The sequence below is a fragment of the Nicotiana tabacum genome, chromosome 5, assembly GCF_000715075.1.
Source record: "Nicotiana tabacum cultivar K326 chromosome 5, ASM71507v2, whole genome shotgun sequence".
NCBI classification, from domain to species: Eukaryota; Viridiplantae; Streptophyta; class Magnoliopsida; order Solanales; family Solanaceae; genus Nicotiana; species Nicotiana tabacum.
In genome coordinates, this window is record NC_134084.1 from 80,380,600 (window position 1) to 80,399,924 (window position 19,325).

General features: G+C 40.7%; 1 protein-coding gene across 1 annotated transcript; it reads left to right on the top strand.

The window, feature by feature from the left end:
- Nucleotides 1–8,075: 8,075 nt before the first annotated feature.
- On the top strand, nucleotides 8,076–10,866 carry LOC107818413 (auxin efflux carrier component 1-like). The gene is made up of 6 exons (NM_001326023.1): nucleotides 8,076–9,204; nucleotides 9,787–10,048; nucleotides 10,128–10,213; nucleotides 10,319–10,476; nucleotides 10,587–10,663; nucleotides 10,800–10,866. Exons 1-6 carry the CDS (start codon nucleotides 8,076–8,078, stop codon nucleotides 10,864–10,866), a joined length of 1,779 nt encoding a protein of 592 aa, NP_001312952.1.
- The last annotated feature ends 8,459 nt before the right edge of the window (nucleotides 10,867–19,325 follow it).

Sequence of the window (19,325 nt, forward strand, 5' to 3'; positions counted from 1 at the left end):
CCAGCAAAGGGCAGAATTAAAACCGTCAACAGGGAACAACACGCAGCAAGGGAAGCGTTCGCGTTACGTAACGTAGCACCGGCACCAATGTCCCCACTCCCGAAAGAGTTAAAGGGTAATCAAACCACATCTTCGGCTAAGCCCGATTAAACACAGTAGAGGGCCGTACAAAGTCCTCGCTCGAAACAACAAGGACACATCAGGTCTCGGAGCATTGCCTGTGTACCCCGCGATAAGGTAAGACCACCCCCCTCTTTCGTTATTTTACACTAACCCATATGAAGGCGCCCGATCAGGGCGGTCGAAAGTGTTAAACTAAACCCGAAGATTCCAAGGCCTTAATGACATATGTTGCATTCTTTCCCTTCGGCCGAGCTTTTGCCTTGAGGAGGGTTTCGCCGGCAAGGTTCTTAACGGGGCAACGCGCTACCTAAGGAGGATCCGACAAGCTTGTAGGGCTTATTTTACAATCAATCCCGAACACTAGAGGGCACTCCATTGAGAGGTCGTGCACTCGGGGGAACCAGGGAACAACTAACTAAGTTCCAATAGGAGACAATGTACCGGGCCAAAAGGACAAAAGAGCCGTGTCCGCACAAGCTAGGCTCACGGTAACAAAACAACATGTACTTATGCCAAACAATCAAAGAACATCTTTCGCCAAAACATCTTGTACTCCAAAGAAAATTCAACATTTTCACAACACGGATCCCTCCGCCGAGGACGCTCCAAAATACTCAGAGACTAGCGTCAATAGCTCGGCACCCGCATAGCCTCAGGGTCAGAACTCCATACTCATAAGCCCTCAATGAGGCAACTCCGAGCTCACGAGTAATGACCTTCGAGCCTGAGCAAACTTGATGACTCGGAGACTGTCGCCAAATCGCCATTCACTTAAACGAGGCCGTAAGACCCCGAGCGAGCAAACTCGGTCTAGCAAGATCTATTTAATATGACAAAACTGTAAGACCTCAATAGGCATGAAAAAACTGTAAGACCTCAACAGGCACAAAAAAACTGTAAGACCTCAACAGGAATGAAAAAAACTGTAAGACCTCAATAGACATGAAAATTTTGTAAGACCTTACTATAGGCATAAAACTCGATCCCGAAGTTTAGGCTATATGTCGCATTTGTAAGACTCTCGAAAGGGCATACCCTCGATGTAGACGCCTAAACTACCATACTCGGGGATCAAAAATGGCTCCGACCAAACACAAATGACTACGGTCAATACAGCTGCACCAGCCAAATTAACATGACTCGAGAACGCCCGACCGTCGCTATAAAATCACAGGCTATTACCTCGAATCTACTTTGAAAAGAACCGGTTAAACAGGCTACCCTCAATAGGAAAATGAGCTTCGACCATGTCAGCTCCAAATCACAAAGCTTCGAGCTACTCAACCTACGAGCTAAACCTTCTGAGGTGCTCGAATATCGCCGCAAACGACTTGAAATCGAGGTTCTTCCCGAACCGACGACGGGTCAGGCAAAATTATTTCAAAAGTCCTTAACAAGAGGAAAACAAAGCCTACGTATGCCTAAGGGCAAAGCGTAAGATCCATTGTCGCCAGCTAAACGAGCCTCAAGGCCACACAATAAAAGGTTGCAATGACCAAAAGCGTAAGAGCCACCGTCGCCAGCTGAAAATTTGAAAGCTTGAGGATCAAAATGAGCTCGAATCGTAACCCGATTTGGAAACTGGATCCAAAATACTTAACTAATGCATGCCTAAGGGCAAAAGCATAAGAGCCATCGTCGCCAGCTTCATGAGCCTCAGGGCCACATACATAAAAGGTCGCTTCGATCCAAGGCGTAAGAATCGCTGTCGCCAGCCCACGAAAATATAGAACTTGAGGGTCAATTGTGCTTGAGTCAAAACCTAACTCGGAGACTGAACCCAAAATAGTTAAGATACAAATGCCCAAGGGCAAGGCGTAAAGGGCCATTGTCGCCCGCCCATGCAGACACAAAATCTTAAGGGTCGAATGGGCTCAAGTCGAAGCCCGATTCCGAGACTAAACCTAAAACAGTTGAGCAAAAGCATAAGGGCTCTAACGCCAACTTACACTAAAGGACGCATCGACCGAACGCGTAAAGAGCCCTCGGGCATGCCTGATGAGCCTCGGAGCCATATTACGAATATGAGGATTCTCACCAACTCCGAAACTAGTTCACCTGGTCAGAAGCGAAGCAGAAAAGGATATATAAGAAATAAAGCTTCAGTTTCTCTTCTATTTACATAAAAAGAGTGCATCCTCTGTCTACAGACGCGCTCTAGAAATATTACAAACAAGATGGCAGAGTCTACGCCCCGCCCCGCCCCCGAGGGTTACGACCTATCATCCTCGTCTTCACTCCCCTCAACATCGGGCAGAAATGACCGAGTGTTACGCTTGTCCACCCTCGCTCGCGCTAGCTCTTCCAGGAGAACAAAATCCCTAGCGTCGATCTCCTTAAGAACCCATCTTCGGGATCTGCAACGAACATATTCTTCGATCTTCTCTTCACGATCGAGGACCCTCTTCAACTTAGCTTGGGCATCAGTAGCATCCTTTAAATGAATTGCCATCTCCTAATCAGCCTTAGTCCGGCTCAATGCTGCTTTGGCCCGAGCATCAACGATCTCAGCCCTGACCTTCGAAAGTTCGAACTCAAGCTTCTTGATCATATCCGCTTGAACTGAAGCGCTGTCACGGACTAAGCGGAATTGGACCTCGAATGCAGAAACTCTAGCCAAGGTAGCCTTCTCCTTTGAAGTCTGAACCTGCACCTGAGCTCTTAGCTCACCACAGTCACTCCTGACTCTGTCGGCTTCACTCATAAGGCGCTCTAGAGCCTCCGTCTTTTTCTGCAACTGGGATAGGAAAAAAGATTAACCCCAGAGGTTAAAAAGCGAAACTCATACCATAAGAAATTACCTGATCTATCAAAAAGCTCTCGTAATTCGAGCTCCGGTACGCCTTATATCGCCAGTATGTCAACTCAACTTCCTTCTCCTCGCAAAGGAGCCTAAGGGACCTACCTTCATCCAGGGCTTTTCGGAGCCTAGCTCCATGTCGAGCAGCTCAGACCTAAGCTTGTCAAAGGTCTGGAGAATAAAAGCTCGATAAGGAAGGGGAAACGCGAGATTCGGAAAGTCTGTGCCAAAACTCACCGCAAAGTGAAGTCGGCGGACTTCCTCGAAGGCCGAGCACACCTCTGTTGATCCAGCCCCATTAGCCCTGAAAGAACCAACCTCGGTCGAAGCATGATCTCTCGAGGGAATTCCCTCTCCAAGACCGAAAACTACGGGTATAATAGACTCGGGCGATGTCCCCTCCTCAAAGACTCGACCCCGTTTCGCTCTACTGAAAGCTCTATCGCACTGCAAATGCATATCCCGTTTATCATTTCTGTCCTTCATCTCGGAAGCTGGCAACTCCTCCCCTGCTCCGGAGGAATGCGGCCTCACCCTTGGAGACCCTCCGATACCTACCACAACAAGATTAGTGCATGAAAAGGGGAAACGCCTTTCCAAATGTGCGAAGGATAAGGTAAAAACAGCGTATGCACGTACCGTGGTATTTTGCTTCCCATCTGCTCCGGGATACAGTTCGCCACCTAAGCTCGTCATAAGTCGAATGGGTTACCAGCTTCCGAACCCAGCCGGGCAGATCAAGAACTTTGCTCGGCGCCCATGAAATTGCTGCAGAAAAGAAGGAAACACAATTACTAAACTGGCTTTCGCCATGGGCGGATCTGAGAAAGCATGAGACACTCCACTCACGCGTGTAATTCCATTCCTCGGGAAATGGCATAAGTTCCACGGGGATAACGTCAGTCATCCGGACCTGGACGAATCGACTGACCCACTCTCGATCTCCATCTTCCCCATCATCAACAACAAAGGGCGTGGACGAACGACACCGCAAGGTTGGCAGGCCTCGATGATGAAAGGGCCGGTACAGCCTGACGAGGTGACTGAGCGTGAATTCAAGCCCTACCTTCTCCGTAAAAAACCTCATCATCAATACTATTCGCCAAAATGACGGATGTATTTGTGCCAAAGTAACTTGGTACTTTAAACAGAAATCGAGCACGACCCTATCAAAGGGGCCTAGCGCGAAAGGGTACAAGTACACGTTTAGGAATCCATCGGCGAGGTCCGTGATACCCTCATCCGGGGGAAGCGCCTGCAACGCTTCCCCTTCGCCCCATCCGCAGTCTCTCCTCACTATCTCCAGATGCTCCTCTCTTATCGAAGACATAGTCTTCAGAATAAACTCTCGTGGATCCTGAGCACTGGGAGTGGAACCCCCCCCCCTTTCTGTTGGTCAGGCCCTGAAGTAGCAATCATGGCTATGGTAGAGCTAGCAAACTGAAGTGGGAACCTACACGAACGTTTTGGCGCTAAGGTAACGATGGACTCGATGCCAAAATGGAAGGGTAGCTACTAAAATGATGGGATCTTCCAAGAAGCGGGAGCAACCCTATATATATGTGGGAAAACAACAACGATTCGCCTACCCAAGTTAGGCCCCGGGGGACCAACAGCTTCGGCCCAGGTTTCGAGGTGGTACCCGACCCCGAGGTTTTCTCTCAAGGAGAAAAATAAGCACTTCGAGCTCCGTCTATGAGGGCTCGACCTCAGGAAGTCGCCTAAATATGAGTAACCCCTCCTCAAATACCCGCCTACAACACCTTAGAAGGTTATTTACATCAAGTTCAAGTTGACTTTCACTCAGAGGTCGCTCTCAAAATTTCAAGGATCGGTGCTCTATCTCCACGAGGCTCGAGGGTCCCGATGACCCAAGTTTACCGGACCGCTTCAAGCTTGATTCAGGAAATGACGATGAACTCGAAAAGGAGCCATTTCTATCAACCAGAGACCATAAAGAATGCTCGCACCCAAGTTGGATATCGACGATCGTCAACAGAGACATACATTCAAAATCCCCGCAAATGCACAAGAATATACAAGAATATGGCAAATATCGAAAGCCGAAGGAAAGAAGATGTCTTTTTATTTCATAGATATTGGCTTACAATGGACCTCGAGGGATCCTTACATATAATTACAAAAGCCCGCAAGGGGTCGTTACGCAGAAATAAAGAAGCAAAGGGATGCACACATGTGATAATAGCCTAAGAGCCTAGTCTACTCTCGAAGGTCCACCTCATGCATCAACGCCTCCGGGCACGCATCCTCAGAAGCCTTATCCTGGCCTTCCACACTGATATTCCCAAAGGATAAGTCGAGAAGCAGGGAGGGATGAAAAAATGCCATAGCCCGCCAAAGGTCAAGAACCCTCACTGGCCAAGAGAACCTCAGAGAGACAACAGACCTAGCGAACATCGGCCTCGTTTGCACAACCACTTTGAATCCACTTCTTGGAACATTGAGCCATGCAAGCTGCCAGCCCGGGGCAAAGCACCACGTCGAGCCAGGATATGAAGGTCAGCAGCGGTGCATAATACAAGCCCCCTTTTGAGCAGAGGTATATAGTCCTAAGAACTTTCTAAAGCGAGGAAAGTCGACCCTCGTACATCATCGTCTCGAGCCAATAAGGATAGCGACAACAGACGTAACAACAACAACAACGACAGAATGGTATAATCGTGCTCGACAAAGGGAAGCTCAGGCAAAAGGCCACAACACGGCCTATAGGAACGCTGCCAAACAACCTTAAGGTCGTAAGCTCCAAACATGGAGATTGACAATAGAGGAAGATGGCGAAGAAAAAGGGATGAACGAAGTAATGAACAAATGAAGACACTTGGGGTAGAAAGATGACGCTAGAATACCCCTATTTATAGGGGATAATGACACGACCATCAATGCCTTTGGAAGACTGACCGACAGGTATAATTAATGTGTTCTCGAGGAGCCGAATTGACAGCGATACTTTCACTTTGAAAAATGGGAATCGACAGTGCATTGAATGATGTCGTCACGGGAAGCCCGAGGAGTCGGGTATCAGAATCGTTTCCCATCGCTTCATTCTGAGAAACGTGGAGACTATCTGTATGCGGCGAAATCAAAGGGCCTAATTTCTTGCTATCAAGTCACTTCAGAAGAACACCTCGAGACCCCGAAGATGCAAAGCTGTGACCGAGTTCCCTACCCCGGAGCTCGTCGAGGTCCGACTTAAAGAAGATACAGATCGAGACTGGAGTCAAATGGGGAACTCCCAAGGCACACAGCTAAGTCTGACAAAGCCGGCCTACCTAGAGCCTGTATCAAGGCGTCACATCTAGTCGTCCCATCTCCCTGCCTTTACAGTTAATGTGTTTTGTACTATAACGGGATTCCCCTCTTATATAAAGGGGATCCTCATCTCTTTGTAATGGATGGTTGTTGCTTGCTCCAACTATTCTACACAGGATCAATAACAACTCTCTCCCTCTTTTCTCTCTAACTTATTCGCTCGATGCTACCTCTTTCATTTATTGCTTTCATACTTGTTCTTCATTTATTGCTTAATATTGGCCATAAAGAGCCTCCTTTTAATTATATCCTAACTGTTAGTCCCTTCCCGGTTACTCCCGATAGCTTGAGCTCGAGCCCAGACATCGACCTCGAGGCCCTTCATCGGTTAGCCCGAGGCCCGGACAGCTAGCTCCTCGGTTTGATTATAACCTTGTTTTAGTTCGTATTTCGTCGTTAAGCTTCACATATCTAGCATCAACTGCCCTAACAACTAGCATAAAAATAGATTACGTACTTTTAAAGGCCCATCAATAAATTTAATTGTTATTATTATTTTTACGGTAAACAATATGGTACGATGGTACTGACTCATGTTAGTTAGGCACTAAATCTTTTGAATCTTTGACAAACTTTAATAATTTATTTATTAGTTGATTTCAAAACCGGAAAATAATTTGGAAAGCAATATAAGTATAGTACATAATTCAAATAAGAAAATGATTCATAATTTTTAATTTCTTAATATTAGAACTTCTTACCTAGTTTAATAAGGAAAGACTTTATTAATAACTAAAATTTAATTATTCTTAAAGTCCTAAATATTACTAGACAAGAGTAACCTAACTTACCATTTTGTCCAATGTAAAAACTATTTTTAAAGGGTAAAAAAGGCGAACGACATTTTGCTAAGGGGTTTCGTGCTTTTAATATAGTATATATATATATATATATATATATATATATATATATATATATATATATATATATATATATATGTAAATATAGATATATTTCTCTACCTTATATTTTCCTTTTCTTTTGTTTGGGTTTTAAGAGAAACGGGAATTTACATATTTATCACCACCAGAGTTGCAGTGGGAATTTCAGATTCAAGTTAATTTTTTTTTAAAGAATCTTATGCAGCACAAATTTGAATTAATTGGAACTCAATAATGGCATTTAGCTTACGTTTGGACAAAAATTTAATTGAAACTTGAAAAAAGAGTTTTTTGAAGTTGTGTTAGAAAATATTTTTTGACAGTTGGGCATGCATTTTATTTGCAAAAGAAGTTAAAATTTTATGAGTGGAAGAGAATTTTTTTTATCCAAAAACTATCCTATACCAATTCTGAGAATTTGAAATATGAGCAGTTTTTGATAAAAAATGAAAAGAGAGTAGCCAAAATAGCTAAACGGGAGTTTAATACGAGTGAGAAATAAAAACATAATCATCCATAAAATATGAAAATGTCTTTCTGAATTCTGGGTAAGAGAAGGTCTCTCTCTCATCATGAAAAGATTTGCATAAAAAAAAAAAAGAAGCTTTTCCAAAGGACCTGAGCTTTTATTTCTTTGTCTGCCTTTTAATTCCCATAAATATATCATATCACTTCTGTCATTTCCCACAAAAACCTCTTCTTTTTATTTACTTCTTCATTCTCCTTTTAAACTCAGCCAAACATCAGTAGTAGGAGTAGTAGCTCTTTTCTAGCTGCAGTTTTCTTGAGAGAAGAACAGAGGGGTTACTGAGGGAAAGTTTGAGTCTTTTTCATTTTCTTTCATTTAATACAAAACCCCATATGTGTTTTGTGATCAAAGCCATTTTCTGATCTGTTCCTTTTGTTTTGTGAAGAAAAAAGTTTGAATCTTTCAGAAAAAAATGATATCACTTTCAGACCTTTACCATGTTCTCACTGCTGTAGTTCCACTGTATGTAGCAATGATCTTAGCTTATGGTTCAGTAAAATGGTGGAAAATCTTCACCCCAGATCAATGTTCAGGGATCAATAGATTTGTTGCTCTTTTTGCTGTTCCATTGCTATCTTTTCACTTCATTGCTTCCAACAATCCTTATGCAATGAACTACAGGTTCATAGCTGCTGACACTCTTCAAAAAATCATAGTTCTTTTTGTTCTAGCCATTTGGTCAAGGGTGAGTTCAAGAGGTTCCCTTGAATGGTCCATTACTTTGTTCTCTCTTTCCACTCTACCAAACACTTTAGTTATGGGAATCCCTTTGTTAAAGGGTATGTATGGTGAAGCCTCAGGAAGTTTAATGGTCCAAATTGTTGTGCTTCAATGTATAATTTGGTATACTTTGATGCTTTTCTTGTTTGAATATAGAGGTGCAAGAATGCTTATTGCAGAACAGTTTCCTGATACTGCTGGGGATATTATTTCTTTTAAAGTGGATTCTGATATTATTTCATTAGATGGGAAAGAACCATTAGAAACTCAAGCTGAAGTTGGTGAAGATGGGAAGCTTCATGTTACTGTTAGAAAATCAACTAGTTCAAGGTCTGAAATTTTTTCAAGAAAGTCACATGGTGGTCTTAATTCTGGTCTTTCATTAACACCTAGACCATCAAACTTAACAAATGCTGAGATTTATTCATTACAATCTTCAAGAAATCCAACTCCTAGAGGTTCAAGCTTTAACCATACTGATTTCTACTCAATGGTGAATGGTAAAAATGCAAATATGAGTCCTAGGACATCAAACTTTGGAAACTTTGGATTTGATGAGGAGAGTGGAACTGCTGGATTTGGGAGAGGAAATGGGGTTTATGGGCAGGGGAATGCAGGGTACCCTGCTCCTACTAATGCCGGAATTTTTTCTCCGGCCACCGGTCCAGTGACAAAGAAGAAAGCTAATGGTGCAGAAGGTGGAAGAGATCTTCACATGTTTGTTTGGAGTTCAAGTGCTTCACCTGTATCTGAAGGAGGGATTCATGTCTTTAGGGGAGGTGACTATGGCAATGAGCTTGGAGTTGGAGCCCACCCTAAGGGTAAGTACACATTTTTACTATGAAAATATACCATGTTGCCACCTTTTTTTTAATTTGTTTTGTTTATTTTTGATAAATACATAATATTGTGTTTCTTGTTGTTGCTACTTCTATTTTCTGATGCAACTAGACAGATTTGTGTTTGATGAAATATGTTGTTGTACTTGAGATTCTTCTATTGTTAGCTTGTGATGGGTTGAAGGGTTAGTTTGGTAAGTCCTTTTGCCTTACTGAGTTTTTTTTTTCTTTTATTAGTTTCTTGTTTCAGGCATAAGTTTGGCGCCTTGCATATCCAATTCCTGAAATTATGGTCATATTTTTGTCTTCTCATGAGACAGACATGCTTGTATTACTTTTGTCATCTCATGTTGCATAGGAAATTAGTTGAGTTTGTATTGTAGCACCCCATTTTCCTTAATCATGTCTGGTAATTTTTAGTCAATCAGTTAATCAGCTATGCCTGAATCCTAACTAGCTAGATTAGCTATATGAATCATTTGTATCCTTGTCCATTTCATTTTAGTACTAGCTTAAATTATCTAGGTGTTGTCATTGATTGAATGTTTTATGTCCTCAAATTAGATTATGATGAATTTGGCCGGGAAGAGTTCACGTTCGGGAACAAACAGAGCCTGAATGGAAATGAAGGGCCGGTGCTATCGAAGATTGGCTCCACAACCGAGCTCCGTCCGAAGATTGCTCAAGAAGAGATCAAGGCTACTGCCCTACCACCTGCTAGTGTTATGACCAGGCTCATTTTGATTATGGTGTGGCGAAAACTTATTAGGAACCCGAACACTTACTCCAGCATCATTGGCCTCACTTGGTCATTGGTTTCTTTCAAGTATGAGTAAACCCAAAATTACCTTAATTTGTATGTCATTGGCTATAGTTAGACTTGTGACTAATCCTAATTGTTCCAGGTGGAATGTTCAAATGCCTGCGATTATAGCCAAATCGATATCGATCCTTTCTGATGCTGGCCTTGGAATGGCAATGTTTAGTCTTGGTATGTTCGTGATATTATCAATTACGAATCCTTTCATGAACTTCCCTTCATGTTTTATAGGAAAATGTTAGTGTTTTGAACTTATTCTCTACATGTAAACTGCAGGTTTGTTCATGGCATTGTCGCCTAGAATCATTGCCTGTGGGAATACAGTTGCTGCTTTCTCAATGGGTGTGAGATTCCTCACTGGTCCTGCAGTCATGGCTGCTGCCTCCATTGCTGTTGGTCTCCGAGGCGTGCTTTTGCATATTGCTATTGTTCAGGTAAAAGAATCTTGATTGTGGAAACTATAAACTGAAAATTGAAAAATAACAGGCTATATTGCCACCACTCATATATGATTAATATTTTTGTAAAAATTTCATTTTTTCAGGCAGCTCTACCTCAGGGAATTGTTCCATTTGTCTTTGCCAAGGAATATGGTGTCCATCCTGCTATATTGAGCACAGGGTGAGGCCTCAAAATAATCTATACCTATTTTATCAAGAAATGCAGAAAAATAACATTTTTGATTGTGCAAGAATTTTAAAATGTTTTTGAGTATTTTGGTTTTTTAATGTCTCTTAAATGTTGTTGATAATTGCAGGGTTATATTTGGAATGTTGGTAGCTCTTCCAATCACTTTGGTCTACTACATTTTGTTGGGGCTTTGAAGATCAAGCACTAATCTGCTGAAGTTTTTGTAAAGGAAAAGTTAAAGACCCTTTTGCCATAGGGTTTTGTTTGGCTTCCAACAGAATGTGAATTCTGATCAGAAAGTGAAAAAGAGGGAGAGACAAAAATGAAAGCAAAGTGGAATTGTGAATGGTTCATTGTTGGGCACCACAGCCAATAGAGGAATTTTAGTGGAATTCTTTTGTTGTCTCTTTGTCCTCTCTTCCACTTTTAAACTTTGTGCTATTCTACTAGGCCTACATGTTTTTTCTTCTTTTCCATCAAGAAAGTTGAAGTTCATTTTCTGCCTTCTAACTTTTGAAGGTTTCAAAAAGATACTACTGACCTAAACATTTCTGTGGGAAATGGGATGCTTTTTTTTTTTTTTCTTTCTTTTTCTTTCGCATGGTTAATGTGCTTTATTAAGTCGAAAAAAATATTAAAGACATTATTTCCCTAGTTCACACAAAGTGACCAATTTGCTTTGGACACACCTATTAAGGAAATATTAAATTTTAGATAAAAATAGTTAGTGCGTCTAAATTACTCTTAATTAAATGTTGCAGCATAGTTAATGTGAGGAGTAAAAGATTTTCTAAGGATATGTACATAATTAAATTTTGAAAAAATAAATTGAATTTTAATAAATTGAACTAAAATAAAAAGGCAAATTTGGTTATTGTTGGTCGGATAAAGTACTCTTTTAAGTGTTCAAAGTGCTTGTTTGGTTGCTTTTTGACTCATCATCAAAATCTTGATTAAATTATGAAAACTTCGATTCTATAATATTTTCCAATGCAGTTATCATTTCTTTTAAAAAATGGAAAAGAAACTTTCAAATTTTCCCTTTTTACCTTCTCTTCCCTACCTTACCAAATTATAAGTACAGCTAACATTTATTGAGCTTTTCACTGTAAAGCATTATATTTTACTTTTCATAATTGGCAAGGCAGGTCCTGTGAACACAGCAAAAGAATTAGGAGACTGAAGCTAAATGAGAAAATAATTCTGATAATGGAGAACCTTTTTATATACTTAGAATATTTTATTATTCGGGACTCTATTTAAATTAGTGGGATAAATACATAGTGAAATCGTAAAAAAAGGTCGTTGAACCTGCATGGTCACTATCATAATTGCTTGTCACTTTTTCTCCACTCCCAATTTTCTTCCCGTCCCAGAGAATCTAGAGTTTCAGGATTTTCTCAGAAAAATTTAATTTTGGAGGCTCTGAGTTCTGAATTATACAGCATTACATAACTTGAAGAAGAAGAGATAAAATCCTATGTGCATTTAGTTCTCTTTTTGGGTTCATCTATACCTCTTATTTTCCGTTGTTTGTAGAGCCCGTAGACATTTAATAGTCCTATGTTTCCAAACAAGCGAACAACCTCTGTTTTCTTGACAGTACAAGTAATTGCTTGCACTAAATTACAACAACTGTGTCCCAACAACTAGCAACTAGGGCCAGAAGTAATTGTAACAAGCCAACCTATTACTTCTATTAATATCGTTCAATGGCTTGCATTTCACTGTTATTTACCCCTAAAATGGTATATTTGAATTTATAACGTGGTTTACAGACCAACAAATCGATTTGATCTAAGAATGCTAAAGAAATAGAACAAAAAATAAAATTAACGACTTAAATTTAAAAAGATAATGAGCCTGGCTCCGAACTTGGCCTTTCCGAGAGCAGAAATGAAAGCAATGATAGAGCGATAGTAAAACTATTAGATTAATTGTAAAATAATGAAGTACAATTTTGTATGCACAATATTTCATGTCCATTACAAGAGTTGTCAATATGATATTTATAGCTATCTTTAGGGGGCAAGATCCTAAAATCAAGCTGTTCTTGAATGAGAATAAAAATATCATTGATGGTTGCATAACGGTTGGCTTTGAATGCGAATATTCTCTGTAACGACTGCTCATTAAATATTATTCGCTGTCAAGCCTTTGAGTCATTACCATTGATTGTGCTTCCTTCGGCATCCATCCTGTACTGGTTACGCACTTCATAACCGATGCTGATTACTCGTCAACACAATTTTTGTCTGTTCTTGGTTTCACGTGTCACCTCGCTATTTAGCCACTTGTAATCAACCAATTTCACCCCATACAAATAGTCCTCCTACTTTTCGGAGACGCAACTTAGTATTGCCTAGAAGTAGATGAGTATTCCTTTCTTGGCGAAATATTTCTTGAACGGTCTCTGACATTTGAAGAGACGCACATTTCTTTGCATTTAATACTTCGAACACGTGTTGCCCCGTGATTCATCAAGTATTTTCGCCGAGTTTTGAGGTAATCATGACCGCGATTTTTGCTGTTTATATCTTCTTCACCACTCATTATTTTTACTTCTTCACTTTAACTACTCTTACAATCCCTTTCTTTCTCTGAATTTCCTTAGAGCTTTTCTACAACTATCAACTTTTGTAGTAAGAACATCTTTTTCTATATTTACTACCCTATCTTCTTACACTGCTCCATTTGGAAACACTAGTATTTTCTTCGGCGGAGTCACGAAGAAAACAAAGCCAAGGAGGTTGACGCCGAGTCTGATCCTTCAACTGTAACACTATCATACCACTCATCTCAGCATTGCAAATGATTTTCAAGAACAAATTCCCTCTACAACTTCTCAAAGCCATCGGTTTTGGCCAGTTCACAAGTACCCCTCCTCTATTTGTCCTTCTAGTACCCTAATGTGAAGGAGGACTACAACTTCCCCAATGTTGAAATCCTCTCCCCAAATATGGCAGAGCGGGTTACTTACTCCAGAGAGGGGTTTATGTATGTTTATACATATCCTTTTACTTTGGATCCCTTCTCTTGGGGGTCGAGCTTAACCTAATAATTTTAGAATTTTACCACTGGTACAAGGTTTGCTTGGCATAAGTGGCCCCATTTATATGACGCACGGTGGCCTGCCTTCGTCAGCTGTGCAGTGAGACCGGGAAAACCCCTATTCTTGCTCATATGATGATCCTCTACTCCTCCAAGATTTTTCGTAGGGGAGTGTTAAACTTCAGCAAGTGTGGTCATCACGCTCTTCTCACAAGTGTAGACGATAGCCACGACCGTGGATGGATGGAATATTCGTCATTATTGCTACTAGGGACATTATCCCGACCACAACTCTAACTTTCCTCGAGTCATGGAATCTTCCGTATATCTTCATTTATTTGCTTCCTTACTTCATAAAATAAGTAATTTCTTGTTTTGCTGATTTTTTTTCTTTTCTGTCTTCCTTCGTTTCAGCTACCTGCTGAGAACCACCACGGGTGCATGAGTTGGACCAATGGGTTCAAATTTTTTTTGGATATTACGACTCTAGAATCCTTTCGGTTGAAAGAAATGACTCCCAAATACGGGTGAAGAGCTAAAAACCATGGTGAGTAAAATTTCTTTCTTCTCCTCTTTTTTTCATCTTACTAGTTAAAGAGCAACTTACTTAACCATCTTTTCGCGTGTGTAGGGCTCCCGAGGGGTTCCGTAACCTGCCCCGATATCGACATACTAGATGACCCTGAGGAGGCCAGGAGGATGATGCAAAATGCCCTAGCCCAAAGCAGAGCTCGCGGATCCGCCCGACCCTCTGTTCAGTGTGCCTTTTCTCGGAGTCCCCACTTCAAGAACAATAAACTAAAGAGAAGAGAATAAAGAAAACACCAACCGAGCCAGCCACTATCACAATAGTCCTCAATGATGAAGGAGAAGCCAGAAATAGATTTCCATTCAAAGGAGAAGATCTTCATCGGCTCAACCGGATGCTCAGCTGGGGGAGCTCCAAAATTCTTCGTTAGAGAAGGTACATGTGTTGGGGGGGGGAATGGGTTTAGTTGAAAATTTTGATTCTCGTTTTCTGATCCGTGCCGATGCTCCCAATTTGAGGAGTTCAGCCCCTGACCTTTCTCTTTTACCGAGGACTAAGCCGATCTCAATTGCTACCCACTCTATACCGGCTGCCTCATCGCCATCTACACTAACAACTTCCTACCCATCAATACCCACTATCAATTCTGCACCGGTACCGATCACATCCGCTCTGCCAGCACCAGCTGCTCAAGAAAGGAATGATTCTCCCCCTCGGTCTCCTGACGACAGGAACTTGGGGAACAATTACTCAACACATTCCTAAGATCCTCGAGGGAGGCGAAGTGCCACTCTTTTGATTTCAAAAGGGTTGCATATTTTATACAAGCTAGTAGAGCTTTCTAATTATCTGAAGCCGCTGGCTGCAGAAAAGGATTAGAAAAAGATAGGCTCCTTTTCTGGGGAGTGCTTGATAAATAACAACATGCATAGTATGGCACATGTATCATCCTAATTTCATTCTGTCTTCTTTACCATTTACATGTTGCCATGATAACATTAACTTTAACCTTTTTACGACAGTCTCCTTTCTTCTGAGGGTCTGCAAAGGTTGATTCTAGATAAACAAGGACTTGCTTCCGAGCAGGAAAAACTTTTAGCTGAGAGGGACTAGGTTGTCATATGCCTCTCAGTGTTGGAAGCAATAGTTGCACAAATGGACGAACTTGAGGCTCAGTTATAACAAATCGAGCAAGATAAAATGGCCCATAGCCAAGAAGCTTCTCAACTGCACAAAGACCTTAGAGAGGCCAAGGCTAAGTGGGTCGATCTTCAGGATGCTGTAATCGCTGCTGCCGAGCGCGAGTCTACCTTCAAGGAGCAAATCAATAATTTGAAGGCAAACTTATGCTCCAAATCGAGGTGGTCAATACTGTTGAGGAGAAAAAGTCCATAATGGAAGAGAGACTGAAGAGGTTTATGGATCAAAATTGGCTTACTCGACTACAAATGTTGAGCTTGATTCTCGCCTCCGTGCCATGAAGGCTGAAAGAGAGAAGCTCCAGGCAGAAATTGACAAACTCAAAGCAAAACTCTTGGATCTGGAAGATTCCCTCGTCTTCAAGATGACCTATGCTATATATCATATGAAGAGGAAGACCTTGGATGAGGCCAAAATGGGTATTGCCTATATTGATGATTGCATTGCCAAGGCCCTCGAACTGGAGTTAACTGCTCATGAAAACCTTTTTGCTCGGCCCACTAAAACTGACTCCTCGAATACTAGTTCTGAGTATTCGGTATCCGAATAAAAGACCGAAAAAGAAGAAGGCCCTAAATCGGTAGGGGGACAACCTCCTTTCATTGGGGAAAATGAATACTATTCTCTCCCTTCGGGTTCCGGCAACACAGAATAGTGCATAATTTCCCTTTTATCTTTTGTAATTATTCCAAAACTTTTTAATTAGTTTGGTACTGTAATCAACAAAAGAAATTTTTTGCTTAAGTGTTGTGCAAAAATATCTTTTTAATGTTTAATTGATAAAGCTTCGGGTATATTTCTCCATCCAATAACTTTTGAATTCGAGCATAATCACTTTTAAAATCTATCCTTTACTGTGAGGGTTTCATAAGAGAGGACCCTTATATTTATGGTGGCCTTGAAGAGGACGTCTCCTGTTCGTTCCACTACAAGCATTTGAAGTTTTTGTTAACTTTAAAACGATAAAATTAACTCATCATTAGGATAAGAAATAAGATAAAAATACAAGGACTTTGTTTTATTCCCTCAATCTTTAAAAGTACATAGGCATTCTATTTCTTAAATAAATAAAGCTACTAATATATGTGGCTAATTTATACAACTTATTTCTATAGGGCTGATCATGTAGTCCCCAATCATGATGAGATATTTATCCCGATTCTTACATACCCTGGTTTCCATGGCACTCTTGGTACCATATCATGAATTTCCCCCCCCACAGTGTTAGAATGCAAAGTATGAGAATTCAAACACTAAAAGTATTATATCCATATCGTTGCTTCATCGATGAAAATAACTGGTGAACGGTTAAATAATCCTTTTGAATAATGGAAGGTGAGGTGTGCCATCGAGCCAAAGATTATTTAACCATCCACATAGCTTTTTTACCACCGGTGTGAGAATTTTAGTGCCTTGATATTTAAAGGTCTTGCCTTTCCTGATGATGCTTCCTTCATAGTATGTTTTTCGTTGCTGCCTTATTAAGAACCTTGCCAAGAAAACAAGATTGGGAGTCGAAGGGAAAAAGAGTTCATCACATATTTTTAGTATCGGCAGGAAACATCAGCAATAATACCTTTTGAGGTGAGTCATGTTCCAATTGTTGGGCAGTTTGACTCCATCTTGATTTTCCAATTTATATGATCATTTGCCGGTGATAGTTAAAACCTGGTAAGGACCTTCCCACGTTAGTCCTATCTTCCCGGCATTGACTTCCCGAGTGCTCTCACTAACCTTCCTCAAAACCAAAATCTATCACTTTAAAATAACGGAGATTAGCCCTGCGATTATAATACCTTTCTATCCTTTTCTTTTGGTCCACCATCCTTACATATGAAGGTCCTAGTGTTCTTCAAGCAAGTCGAGCTTCACCAATAACGCTTCATTGTTTGCTTCTTCGTTCGCCCTGGAAAACCTTAAAGTTATCTCTCCAACTTCTACTAGTATCAGAGCCTCCGAGCCGTATACGAGAGAGAAGGGTGTTTCTCCCGTGCTTGACTTTGTTGTTATCTGGTATGCCCGTAGCACTCTCGGTAGCTCATACAACCATTTGTTCTTAGCATCTTCTAACTTTATTTTTTAGGTTATGAATAATTACCTTGTTAGTTGATTCTGCCTTTTTGTTAGCACTCGGGTGGTACGGTGAAGACGTAATTGTAAAACACCAGGATTTATTTTTAGTAAAATCAAGCTTAATATAAGCGTAGGAGAATGATTAACGAGATATTGATATATGTGAGAGCCTATACGAGGGAAACAATGTCATTGTGATACTTGAGCATGAAGGTAAGAAGGATTGACGATCCCCAAGTTGAGTGGTTAAAGGAATAACTTGGAATGGTTGGGAAAAGATGGAGGAAGAGATCCTAGCAGACCTGCGTAGCCTCCATTTTACCTACGCAGGTTGCGTGGGCAAAAACAACATGCTAGGTGAGGGAGAGGCTTATGTTGCATAGGCTACACAATCTTACGTAGGAAAGCTACGTAGGCTATGCAATTTGCCTACACAAATCATTTCTACAAATAGTAGGGGTTCGGGGAGAGAGGAAAAGGTGCAAGATTTTGGAGCCTTGGAATTCTAGAGAGAGAAATGGGCAATCCCTACACTTAATACACTTCAAGGTATGATTTCTTGACATATTTCTGATGTTATAACATCATTAGATGCTAGAACTAACACATATATGAATTCAATTCATAAGATTCACTTGAATCTTGAAGAATCACCAAGAACACCAAAGAAGAGATTTTTCTACGATTTGCTCCAAAAGGTAATTTCCTATACTCCAATCTCATTTATGAGGTATATCTGAGTGTATTTATGGTGTTAATGATATTGGGAGGTTGTTGAGTGTGAGTATTTATGAAACCCTAGTTGGGTATTTATGGTTGGTAGTTGGGAAAAAATATATATTGTAAATTGGGAAATTACATGGAGGTTGAGTTGTTTATAAACCCAATAGACTATTAAGTACTATAAATGAGATTGTTAAGCATGGGTGAACACATATGGTAGGAGATATGAATCCTAAGTACCTATAATCAAGAGCTAAGGTCTAAATGGGTTTGTTGGGTATCGTTGGGCAACTCTTGACTCATGTGAGATATTATTGTGTAGACTGAAATTAGTTGAAGACCTTGGATAATTGTGGTGAAGTTTTGGGAGCGTATCAAGGTTTGTTGAAACCTACTACTTCATGGAAGTTTTCTCCAAAATCGCATATTGTAAAATAGTTTGGAACTTGATTCAAATTGTGGATCCTAGCTCATGGGGATGAGCGGGTTGGAATTGCACTATTGCTTGCATTTTAAATGTTTAAGTGCCATTGGCATGACCTTTTATTGAAAATATACAACAAAAACAACAACAACAACATACCTAGTATAATCCCACAAGTGGGGTCTGGGGAGGGTAGTGTGTACGCAGATTTTAATCCCACAAGTGGGGTCTGGGGAGGGTAGTGTGTACGCACACTTTAACCCTACCTAGCGAGGTAGAGAGGTTGTTTCTGATAGACCCTCAGCTCAAGAAAAGGTAAAAACAAAGAGAAAGGAAGAAGACAAAGAAGAAAGTAGAAGAAGAAAGAAAGAATGGGGGGGGGGGAGGACAATAAGGAAAAGGGGAAAACGACAAATACAATAACAACAATAATAACAACAACAACAATAAAAAACAATAATTAAAAGAAAAAGTAGCATCAAATAGTAACAAACTGGAAAATACGATACACAGAGCGAACGAAACAATAAGAAATTACTAGGGTCAAAAAATACGAAAATAACAACGGAGCTACTAATACTACTAAAAAGGAACAGAGAACTCTCGACTACCTACTAGCCAACTACCCTAATCTTCGACCTCCACACCCTTCC

Bases quoted from the DNA above. Each gene is read 5' to 3' on its own strand.
- LOC107818413 (NM_001326023.1), top strand. From the start codon at position 8,076: ATGATATCACTTTCAGACCTTTACCATGTTCTCACTGCTGTAGTTCCA. The intron at 10,049-10,127 runs GTATGAGTAAAC...TAATTGTTCCAG, and splicing joins TGGTCATTGGTTTCTTTCAA to GTGGAATGTTCAAATGCCTG. The intron at 10,214-10,318 runs GTATGTTCGTGA...TGTAAACTGCAG, and splicing joins AATGGCAATGTTTAGTCTTG to GTTTGTTCATGGCATTGTCG.